This window comes from Mixophyes fleayi, chromosome 3 (assembly GCF_038048845.1).
Source record: "Mixophyes fleayi isolate aMixFle1 chromosome 3, aMixFle1.hap1, whole genome shotgun sequence".
In the NCBI taxonomy this organism is placed as follows: Eukaryota; Metazoa; Chordata; class Amphibia; order Anura; family Limnodynastidae; genus Mixophyes; species Mixophyes fleayi.
The window spans coordinates 17,991,056-18,003,374 of NC_134404.1; the positions used below are offsets into that span (position 1 = coordinate 17,991,056).

Consider the following 12,319-nt stretch of genomic DNA (forward strand, 5'->3'; position numbering starts at 1 on the left):
CTGACGCATATAAAAATAATAAGAAGTATCTAAGCAGAAATGAAAACAGAGAATATTCTTTCAAAAGGCTTAATTTCTAGATATGCCCTAGTTCATTATGGAGAGATGAGAAGGGTCAGCGAGTAACCTTACTGTATATGTGGTTTCCTCTGTGGAAACAAATTTCTTTAATTGCATAGCCTGAAAAAGAAAAATTCTTAATGCTTAAGCCTTATTCAACTGTAAATCATTCCCATAGACTCTTCATAAACTGATTGATTGCATTTTACACATCACTATGTCAAGATCGTAAATTGCACCAAAAGCTTTATTGCTCCTCGGACTGAATGATAGAATGAATGGTACTGCACACAAATACAGTCACTGATGCCCAGTGCGGGTCTCTAGCGACCTCTAGTGTTCGAGTGAGATCATTTCCATGTGAAGCTGGGAATTAGTCAGCGCCTGTCTCAGAATACAATCTAGTGTGATCTGTGTCACTTTACTATTGCAAACACTGATATGGAATGTCTGCTCCTCCAGTCATTGCTACCTGGACTGTTCTGGACTATTTTACAGGAAAATGCGATTATTATTAATTATACAGCATGTCTTTGACACAGCATCAGCTGCAAGTTGGGCTACAGCATGTAGGTAGACTTTAGTGCGATGCCATTGAACCTGCTTCCAGATTTGCAGTTACTAGAAGGATGTCATCAATTAACCTGCAGTGTGGACATGAGAATGTCTCCAACACCACTACCCCCGCCTTGTAGTGCTGCCTGTGACAGGCTGGATCACCCTGTGCTTGCTCCTCCTCCATATCCCTCCATGGCCAGGTCTAGGCTGCTTTATCCAGCATCTACCTTCAATTGTCTGGAAGACTGGACCAGAGAAGCTGGTTCCCCCCATTCCAGGTTTCCTATCCAGGACACTGAAGGACCAAGGACAAAGTTTGTTTTAAAGCATCTTCTCCAAGTTTTACACTTTCATCGTTTTAAACAGGAGAACTGGGGAACTGTATTAAACCGGTTCAACATTGTCTGTGGACGTGTCTCTTAATCCGTTTTGGAACTCAATTTCAAGTGGTTCCGTTCATCTACTAACATGATATTGGATTCTGAAAAATAGTGGATTTTAATGCCTCTAAGAAACCACTATGGTAAGATTTGTTTGATTGTAGGGATGTCTCAGCAATATTATAACAATAGTCAATGTCACCATTCATTGATTAAAATTCGTAGCTGTTTTTCCAGTGATTGTTTAATTCAATGTACAACTTCTAACACTGGTCATTGCTTCATATAGGTGGAAAATTAAAAGTATGTAATTATCATATCAAACATCTCTAAAAAGCAGTTTGTGCTACTTGCAAAAAGGGGTCTTTGAAGCAATTTGACAAGTGATGATTGGATATGGCCAGGAATTAATGTTGGTTTTTCAGTCGATCTTTTGGAAAATAATATTTAGGCATCAATTGAATGATGTGGAAAAAAAAGTGAGTAATGTGTTGTGTTTGAGGAAGCATTGTGTAGTGTTTGTGTTGCATTGTTACCGTAGACATTTATAAAAGCAATTGTGTCTCAGAGAAACATTTCATTATCGTGTTCCTGGATCTTAGTCTCAATGCAATCCTGAAACACTGATCAGAGGTTATTGAGCTACTCCTTGTGTCTGGCTACACTCTGCGAGTATTAAGTGAATCATTGTTCCATATAGGATGAGTATAGTGAATATTTTTTTACGTCTGTAAATTACATTTATTGGCTTTGCGTGGTGTTACAGATTGTAGGACTCCAATAATGAACTTGTTTAATTACTCTCCCTCCAATACTGCCTTGAAAGGAATCGTTCAAGTTTTAAGAGTGCTCGCTTTATACAACACAAGTAAGTTTTACTTGTTCAACCGTTTGCACAGTCTAATGGTATAAAGTGCCATGGATAAAAAATATTGGATGCCACAAATGTTATAATAGTATCTAAGAATTAGCTCTAGGAATAAGTGACGTCTGCTTGTCAGGGCTTAAGTCTGGTCTGTGGATGGTCTGATCTTCTTACACGTAACAGTCTGTGTCAAGACAGTAGAAAAAGTCTGTGTGATGAGAGAAACGCGTATCGTGTCCTGCTTCGTGCGTAATCCACACTCAAAAAGTAGAGTATTAATGGACCTTTTGTCTTTACCGTACAGTACAGTATTATTTGTGTCGGAATAGCACATTTATTGTTTGTTTTTTGGACAGTTAAACAGTTTCCTGACCTCTGTCATGTTCATAGTTACATGTAATATGTTGCACCTGACATTGGGTTCATCTATTGAAATGTGAACAATGTTCTTTCTTCCAGTCCAATGGAGAGAATGTAAAGCACTCAGCCTATTCCTGTTCTCCCTGTGGATATCAGGCAGCCTGCAGGTAGCGCCTACGTTGGACTGATTCAGCACCACGGAGAGCGCACTCTTCCAGCAGCAAGTTCAGCACCGAGGACAGCTCCCCTGATCCCGGCTAATGGGCAGAGCGCTGGCAGCTTTGCCTTCACTCTCTAGCAGCCCTGCCTGCCAGCACCTTTATAAAAATATAATGCAGGCAGGTTCACTCCTGGATGTTTCCTCAGGTTAAAATCCCGGGAGATACTTAGAGTTATCTCTCTTTAAGGAAGGAGCTTGGAACAAAGCACTTGGAATATCTACAGCTCATCAGCCAAGGGCATGGGATACTGTGGGGGTGGAGTGCTGCCAGTCACAAGTGTTCTCTGTTATATAATGGCGTGTACAACAGGTAAGGATCTGGAGCTTTCTGCATTGTCTTTCTTGTGCATAATATTAGGCAGACAGTTTTGGAGGGGGAAAATCACATGACTTTAACCAAACTGTACAGTATACTGTAGTTACTAAGGAAAATTCCACCAACAAATATTTTTTTAGGTAATATTCCCTCTCACTTCAACTAGCAAAAGAGCTTACCCTCACCAGTCGAGTACTGTTTCTTATCCTAATATTGACAACTTGGGAACATTTTCAATCCAAGCTGCGTAGTGTTTCTAACACAGGTACTCCCATTGGACAGAGTCATAATAGAAATGCAATCAACATTTCATTAGAAACTGGCACATGGCTATTTGCACCTCTAGAACAGTGGGGGGGGGGGGCAAAAGGCTCTAACAGTGTTAGCAGAGTACTGCCACTGATAGTTAGGAGGGGCACATCAGCTACAAAGTTGTCTTTGGTTCAAATTAGTCTTTAAGGGCAACTAAACTTAAAACACAAGTTGATCTCATGTGGAAAGGTATGTTTTACCTTAAGCCAAAATACTGCTTAAAATAATGTCTAAAATATAATGGAGCACAATATCTTTAAAAGTGTATATGTGATTGCCATGTGCCAAAGTGCAAGTTTTCAGCTTTTTAGTGGCTCACATCAGGCGTACGTAGAGGGGGTCCTGATTCACCCCTCTCTTAAATATTGTTATTCCTGATATGTTCGACTAACTTGTAATGTACTTAGGAATACTGTTCATAATTATTTTGAAATACAGCAGCATGCAATTTAGTTTTACTAGTCAGAAGCCGTTAAAGGATAGTTAAAATGTTTTATGCTGATGCAGCCAGGAGTTAATAGCAGTCTTTGGAAATATTGTTTTGTGAAGCATTGCATGTGGTCAATGGATGGGAAACATCTGTTACAGCGGAGATTACTGCACCTGCATTAAATGTCTTGAGAGATAAATGGTTGTGTTATTCTAGCTGTGCTTAAGATGGCATTTAGTATTTCCAGGAACTCATATTGTTTGACTAAATAGGTCAATTATTGTCTGAATGTTTCATTCAAAGGGAATTAAATGCAAGTTGAGATCCTAGAAGTGACCTTGTTAAGAAATAACCTCATTAGGGTTGCACTGAACAGCGGATTCTTAATGCAGGTCATTAAGATGGAATTCTCATTAAAATAAGCTTTTTAACTGCACTATTTCCAGATCCATCATCTGAGAGGGAATACTGGTAGTTAATACAATATAGATCATTCAGATATAGTCATAGATGTATATTGAAATGTGCATATATTTTAGTACCACTGGATTATGTAATAACTGGATGTGCTTGTAGCAATTCATGCTCTCTGAGCCTGGTATTAGTTCTGCTGCTGTCTATTGATACATTGTATGAAACAATATCAATACCCAATAAATCCAGGTGTCTGATTTGTACCTAAACGATTAACAAGTATCCTGTAGATTCTGCAATGACGTTTTAACATAATTTTACTGTTTAACTCAAACATGTTGATTTTGTGCTACTTGAAGATACAATCATAGACTGTCACACTATGGGCTAATGTTCAGGCAAACCTCACATTTTTTCCCCTTCATTTTTGCATTGTAAAAAATAATGTGTGTAGTCATGTACTGTTCTATTAAGAGTTCAATATGATTGCATCATTATATTTTATAATGTGTAAATGCTTATTAAATTAAGATGCATTACAGTGTTCTCATTCATGTTCAAGAATCTTCGCACAGTAAGAACTAAACATTGTATCAAACTAAATAAACTAAATTCAGGCAACTCATCAACAGTATGAAATATTTTACTGACTTTTTAGAAAAAAAAAATCTGTCTTAAATAAAAGAACATCTCTCATTTATACACAATAAGGTCAACATTTCTTGGTGGATGAATAGGCTACATTCTGAGAGATATCACTGGCTCTTTGTGCATTTATTGGCTACATTGTCAGTGATGTCGTTGGTTCCTAGTAAATTAATAGTCTTCATTCTGAGTGATATCACTGGTTCCTAGTAAGTTGATTGGCTGCATTATCAGTGATGTCACTGGTTTCCACTCCATTGATTGGCTGCATTCTCAGTGATGTTACTGGTTCCTTGTGAATTGATTGGCTGCATTCTCAGTGATGTCACTGGTTACTTTAAAACTTTCCACAATGACCCAACATATTCCGATTCAATGGCGCATAATAATCTCTACATATTGTAAGATGTTAGCCATTATTTGCTGTCTCATCCCGCTCTGTCGCTATCACTCCCACTGTGCTGATGGAGAGGTGTTAAACAAAATGGCAGCTCCCTTTTAACACGTTACTGAGAAATTTTAGAACTTCAATAGAAATAACAGACTGCTGGCTGATCTGCAGACCAGTCTGGGCCCCTCCATCAGGTAGCCAGGGAGTATGGAGGTTGTACCCTGCTTGATGCATATGGTGGTCCTAAGACGTGACTTTACTGCTCCAATCACTCAGAAAACATGTATTATCATTCTGAGTGTGCATATATTATATGAGGTTTTCCTCGTCATATGTTTGAGCACAATAAGTTATCCCCTCCGATGAAGTAATACTGTTTGGGGATACGGTACATGCTGTGAACTATTAAATCAATGGAGAGATTTGTGTGTCATGGATTACAAAATCTACGTAGAACTATTTGGCCAAATATATTCTTGATATTTTGTATATATTGGGCTATAGAATTGACAAAATATTATTCATTTAAATAACGTTAGACCAGTAACAAGTAACTACAAGGCAGAATGAGTCTAAGATTGGTCGAGGGAAACGTCACTGAAACTAACATCGGGGAACGGTTATCATTGGTCTAAGTATTATCCGGCACACCCACCTCTACCACTATATAAGAGCTGTCATTTCTCTGGTTATTTTGCCTTGAAAAAGCCTAAGAGCGAAACGCGCGTTGGCGTCTCGCCTCACTATTTTCTTTTAACATGTGGCTTCTCTTATGAATCGCTCCCCAGTTTTGTTATCAGGCAGGGTTATTCGCAAAATACCGCGATTTTAGAAGCTTTTAAAGATTACTAATTATAGTCTATTTGATAGCGCTTGCATAGCATACCCTAATTGGGAAATATCTAACCCAATACTTTTGCATCTCTATTCAGGGAATTTCTCCCATAAACGGTTATCTGGTTCAAGAAAGGATGAACCTTACCATTAGGGTGATACTGTTTTAGCGCATTGGACTATATCTGTAATATTTTCAGCCTTAGAGGTAATATCGAGGTAATGCAATTAATATTGCATTCTTAAATCACTTTTCTCACTGTTTTTAATTTGGATGTTTTTAATATTTCGCTCTCTTTTTTTCTTTACAACCCTCTCCTTTTATATATATCTAATAAAAGTTATGTTTTAAAGCCAAGTGCTACCCCGGAGTGCCTCTAGATACACACTGCTTTTCCTTTCCTCTATGATATTTCTGATATTATGTGTAGGGTGCACCCTTCAAGAGGACATCTATTGCTCTTGAATATTGCTTATTATAGGATAAATTGAGGGGCAGCGTTTAATATTTATACCTGGTGCGATTTTCCTATCTTTCCCTACATTCGGGGGTTTGTTTATAATAATGGGGTTTATCCAAATGTAGACAATCCCTTTAAGTGATACCATAGAACAGGTTCTCCCCCCTCCCCCCTTACAGTACTATATGTATAGCAAGGACATGGGATATGACAAATCATATATTCATTTGTTGATTACAATCTTGCTATAGGAATCTCTGCAATACTGACCTCTCAGCCATTTGTTGCACCTAAAGCAGGAGGTTCCGGTGATTTCTATTGAGTGCGGACAAACTGACTACTGAAATTTTAATTTTAGATACCTGAACATGGACCATCATAGAAGAAAATAGAACAAATAACATTTTTCTATGATTTGTAACATATCCACACGCTCAGGGGAGCACTGGTGTCTTAGACTGTAAACCCTTCTCTAAGCTGCTCAGTACATTTGTGGTCTGTCATTATCTCGCTGTGATCTCCCAGAATCCCGCTCTGATGTTTGTTAAGTTAGAAACTGCTTTGTGTTTTCTCCAGAGAAGAAAGCGTTGTGGTTCCCTGTAAGAGCACCGAGTCACCCAGAGCCCTGCATTGATGGATATAACTGAGTTACATGACATGTGTTTGTACACCTTTCATTGTGTTTGGAAAAAAGCTCATCTATTATGTGACCGCAGTTGTTAATCTGTTGGTTTGGACGGTTGACTCATCTTATCGCGTCATGTTCAGAGGAACTTTCTGCGCAGTCAGATATTTCAGCTTTAAATGTGAGTGTTGTCTGTTATTTCAGAAGGCGTCACAGTAGTACTTTAGATTCATAATATGCTCCGTAATTGAAGAGTTCTGTGGAGATATAATCAGGGATTACTTAAAGGTGGTCTAATCGGAATCACTTATTGGTGATGATTCATCAAGGCAGGCACACTGGGCGCAACGTACGTTTGTTTCAGAACACACGTAACCTGTCTCTGTGAAATCCCAAATTCAACAAGGAACGGATTTTGAAGATACGTGCGCGGATGAATTGGGGTGAAGGTTTGCTCAGATCTACTGCACAGGATACATCCAATTACTATGTGGATTTTAAATTTGCACAAGAACGCACAGAAGAAAAAATAAATTGAATTACTGACACCTGTTAATAATATAGGCATTAATTATAAGACAGTAAAACAAATAAAAAATATTAAAACACTGACATAAATTAAAGGCAATTAAATACTGTAAAAATATGTAAGAACAAAGTTGGGGAATAAGGTGGTGTCACTTGTTTCCTTATCTTATCACTGCAAGTCCTGGACCTAGGGTGGTAGGAGAGTACGGCAGACAGATTGCCACTTGTTTCATTATCTTATCACTGCAAGTCCTGGACCTAGGGTGGTAGAAGAGTACGGCAGAGAGACTGCCACTTGTTTCCTTATCTTACCACTGCAAGTCCTGGACCTAGGGCAGTAGCAGAGTACGGCAGACAGACTGCCACTTGTTTCCTTATCTTATCACTGCAAGTCCTGGACCTAGGGTGGTAGAAGAGTACGGGAGACAGACTGCCACTTGTTTCCTTATCTTATCACTGCAAGTCCAGGACCTAGGATAGTAGAAGAGTACGGGAGACAGACTGCCACTTGTTTCCTTATTTTATCACTGGAAGTCGTGGACCTAGGGTGGTAGGAGAGTACGGCAGACAGACTGCCACTTGTTTCCTTATCTTATCACTATCCAGGGCTGGTGCAAGGTTTCTCAACACCCTAGACAAAGCTTCAGCCTACGGCTTCAGAATGCTCTCCAAGCTTCACTGCTGCCTAGGAGCAAACACATGATATGTAGAAAGGATATTGCATCAGGGTTTCATGCCCCCTGCCCACTAGCTTTTTAGATGCACCCCGACACTAGGCACCCTAACCAGCTTTTTTCACACATGTCCCCCGCCCGCAAAATTTTAAATAAATAGCTTAATGCTGTAGGTATCCCATTTAGATTACCTTTGCTTATGTGTTCTGCAGATTTAAATTAATTATACTAATAGATAGCAACAGGGGATTGCCAAATAATATGGAAATACTAATACAATAAATGGTTCCTCAAACCATAAGTTCCTTTAACCTAATAGCATGTCATTTGAGCAGATTTCTGAATGCAACCTCACCCTCCTCACATTTTCTGTAGCCACCTTTCCCCCCATTTTCTGTAGCCCCCTCTTCCACCTTTTTCTCAAGCCCCCTCTTCCCACATCTTCAGCCCTTGCTCCCCAAATTTTCTGCAACAACCTCTCTCCACATTCTTCTGGTGCCCCTTCCATTTTTCCACATTTTCTGATGCCCCCTTCCTGTCTCCCTATTCTTCTGTAGCCTTTCTCTCTCTCTCTCTCTCTCTCCGCATTTTTCTGGTGACCCCTTCCCCCTCCATTTTTATGGTCTCCCCCTCTCTATCTCTCTCTATTTTCTGGTGCCCTCTATCTATATATTTTTTCTGGTGCCCCCTTTCTCTCTGTCTCCCCATTTTTCTGGTGCCCCTCCCTCTCTCTCTACATATTTCTGGTGCCCCCCTCTCTCCCCCCATTTTTCTGGTGGCACCTCAATATATATTTTCTGGTGCCTCTTTTCTCTCTCTTTTCTCCAGATTTTTGTAGTGCCACCGCTCTCTCTCTATATTTCCTGATGCCCCCTTTCTTGCTGTGTCCCCAATTTTCTGGTGCCCCCTCACTCTCTCTCCCCCCCCCATTTTTCTAGTGCCCCCTATCTCTCTACATATTTTCTGGTGCCCCTTTCTCTGTCTCCCCATTTTTGCCGCCCCCATCTCTCTCCCCCCATTTTTTGGTGCCTCTTCTCTCTCTCTGCCCCCCCCCCCTTCATTTTCTCCAACCCCTTTCCCTCTGTTTTCTCTATATTAAAGTAATTACATTTTCTTCTTTTCTTCTCTCATCTTTTTCACATCTTTGTCTTTCTGGGCTCCTCTCCACTGATGGCATGATGCTGTCCAAACCATGGAGTTGTGGGGGATGCTGGGAGGTGGTGCTGCCCTGTAGCAGCGCTGCCTCTCTTTACAGGTCAGTACTGGGGAAATAGCGGGTGGTCAATTGCAGCGATCGCACCTCTTGGACTGCCCCACCAACAATGTCTCAATGTCTCATTCAGAGACATTGTTAGTATGGGTGCCCAGCCACCATGCCACCTCACCCGTGGCCGGCGCCATAGGCAGCTACCTAAAGCTGCCTGATGGTGGTGCCGGCCCTGTCACTACCATTACCACAACCATTTTAATGTGTCATAATTTTTCTTTTGCTAAAATTCTCGCTAACAGTTTGTAATTCAGTGTATTGTAAAATTGTTGTCTATTACTTATATCATATGTTTTAGCAATAATCACAACAAAATAGACCTTACCCTGTACCTGAGGGCAGATGACAAGTGGCGTAGTCAACAGGGGCCATTGTTAGTCCTAGACCACCTTACTTATTAATTATTTGCAGTAATTAATGGAAATCATTAAAGGAAATCATTTTATGGACATCATTTTTACCAAAGCCTCATTTCTACCCCATACCCCATTACGTACCCCACTGGGTATAGATAAATAATGCTTAGAATGCTGAGCACAGGGGAACCAGTGTTATCTAGTGACAACTTCAGCGCTGCAGAGAATGGAAATGACCTCTTGGAATAATGCAAGAAGCAAGAACCATATTTATACCTGTCGGTTCTTGCAGAGCGTGAATATGGACTTACAGATATTAATGTACCAGCAAATCTCAAAGTGTTATCAATGTTTCATCGGAGTGCTCGGATTCTGAAATACAATGAAGGAAGACCTGTGTAGAGGGGAGAAGATATGAATGATACAACCTGTAAACTAGGAAAGGCATAAAAGATTGAGGAGGGAAGAATAATGAATACATTTGTATAGGAAAGACGTAAAGGTTACCATAGCACTTGAATTGCTTCCTCAGACACAAATATTCACCATTGGTCTATGACGCGTGCAGATTGACTTTAGGTAGTAGTGTTATTGCATACAGTAGATTCATTTATAAATGATAGCAAATCATAACTAAGTAAAACTGAGGAGAACAATCCTTTGTGCTTCATCTCTAAAGTAATGACGTCTAGATGTAGAATGAATGCATATAGATTATATCCAGGCTGAGTGCGAGCAGCACATTATATATAGAGACAGGGGGTCCGGGATAGGAGAGGATCTTAGATACTCGGCTTAGTTACAGGTGTACAAGGAAGACAACAGAATCCTTGGTTCAGAGAGCAGCGTTTTCCATTTCACACGAAATGTACATTATAACATTTAAAATTTAAAACCACAAAATCAAAACGTATGTAATAAAAATACTAGAATCAACCTTGTAATCTAAATACGAACCCTTACGTTACCCGAACATTAGCCCAAGTCCTATATCTGAATATAAATGGAGCTTTAAACCTATACCTAGCGAAAGATCTAACCATAACTTTGTATAAAGCTCTTAAACTATTGTCAGTCCTCAAAGATTTCTAATCTTGATCCTCAAATTCTAAAAATATAATAACATTCGGTGAGGTGAGGGTTAATGTTGTTACGCTTGATTGGACAGTGATGTATTGAACACATGGTATGAATGAGACATTGTGATTGGTGGAAGGGCTTTATTTAAAAATATATATGTGTATATATAAATATATATATATATATATATATATATATATATATATATATATATATATCTGATGAATAGAATATGATCTTTACTTTGTTGTCTGCACTTCCTGGATAAAGTATAATTGTCAACATTCTAAAACATTTGTGTCTGGCTCTCTACATCTAATCACATCCCACACGTACTATCTCGGGAGATCTCAGAGGACTACAATCCCCATCATGTCATATTTACAGGATTTGATTTTGAGTGATGCCTCTATGGTTGAATGTCTCATGCGCCCCCTGGTGTTTCCTCTGAGAATATGACATCACACAGCTGAACTGAACTTTTAGTGCTAACATGTGGATTTATCAAACTATATACTGCTAACATCAATTTACTGGTGTGTCTATAGAGTGTCTCTACTTCTAATTATAACAGATCCTTGGGTCAATATTTTGTTAGTAAGCTGCCCGGACTCTGAAATTTGATTGGTGGGTGTTTTGGTAGGTGTTGGTGGATTGGTAGTTTGGACAGATCCAGTCATGTCATATAGAGGTGACGCCAACATCTTCCAGATCTGTACAAGGGTCACACAGCACTACTCCTATATACCACGCTCCCCTTCCCACTTCGCTGTCCTCAATTGCCCAACCACACGAGTGGACAGGTGCTGTGTCCTGAAATATTCTGTTCTGCTGTATAAATTCGAATAATCCGATTGGCTAGAGGTTGTTCTATGTTCTATCCCCGGTCATCCTCGCTGAGCAGCAGATGAGGAGTTCATACAATAAGGTGACAATTGAGATACTTGGTACATTCATTATAACACCCTAACTCCAGACACCCTATGAACACGAGTGGCACTCAATGTTTAGATATTCAGGCTCTTTCTACCTAGGTCACTCCCCCCTTCTTTTCCCCACCTAGCCCCTCCAACCTCATCAACATCATTTTTACAATAAGCTGATCAGACCCTAGTCAGACAAAACTTATGAGCAAGAATTCCAAAAAGTATAAGACAACAAAAAGTAGCCAGCAAATTTAATGGAATATTCAACCCCTCCATAACTGTAGTCATTTTGACTTGTGTGATGAGATGATTTCAGAAACAATAATTATTTCAGTCTATCCATGTGACTTTCCATTGATTGTCAGGACAGACAATCATAAAAGCAGAGTGGAATGAATATGATTTTATTATTAGTGTTCTAACGAAGAGGGGGGGGGGGGGGGAGCCGTCTTGTGATCCCAGAAGGGAGGTCCAATGGGTTGGGATGCTGCACGGACAGGGGCAGAGTCAGGATGACCTAATTCACATCAGGCTCCGCCCACCACTGCGCGATGATGTGAATTGCATCCTCGCACAGCGGAGGCGGGAAATAATGATGTAAATCACATCATCCAGAC

General features: G+C 39.9%; 1 protein-coding gene across 2 annotated transcripts in view; it reads left to right on the plus strand.

The window, feature by feature from the left end:
* The first annotated feature begins 471 nt into the window (after nucleotides 1-471).
* Nucleotides 472-12,319, plus strand: part of CHRNA2 (cholinergic receptor nicotinic alpha 2 subunit) — an 83,468-nt gene continuing 71,620 nt past the window's right edge. Inside the window, exons 1-2 of one of the 2 annotated variants that reach the window (XM_075201147.1) lie at nucleotides 472-1,141; nucleotides 2,323-2,753. In XM_075201147.1, the coding sequence (XP_075057248.1) occupies nucleotides 2,684-2,753 (70 nt within the window). In that variant the 5' untranslated portion in view covers nucleotides 472-1,141; nucleotides 2,323-2,683. The remainder of the gene's footprint in view (nucleotides 1,142-2,322; nucleotides 2,754-12,319) is intronic. The other variant, XM_075201148.1, reaches the window with a different exon arrangement.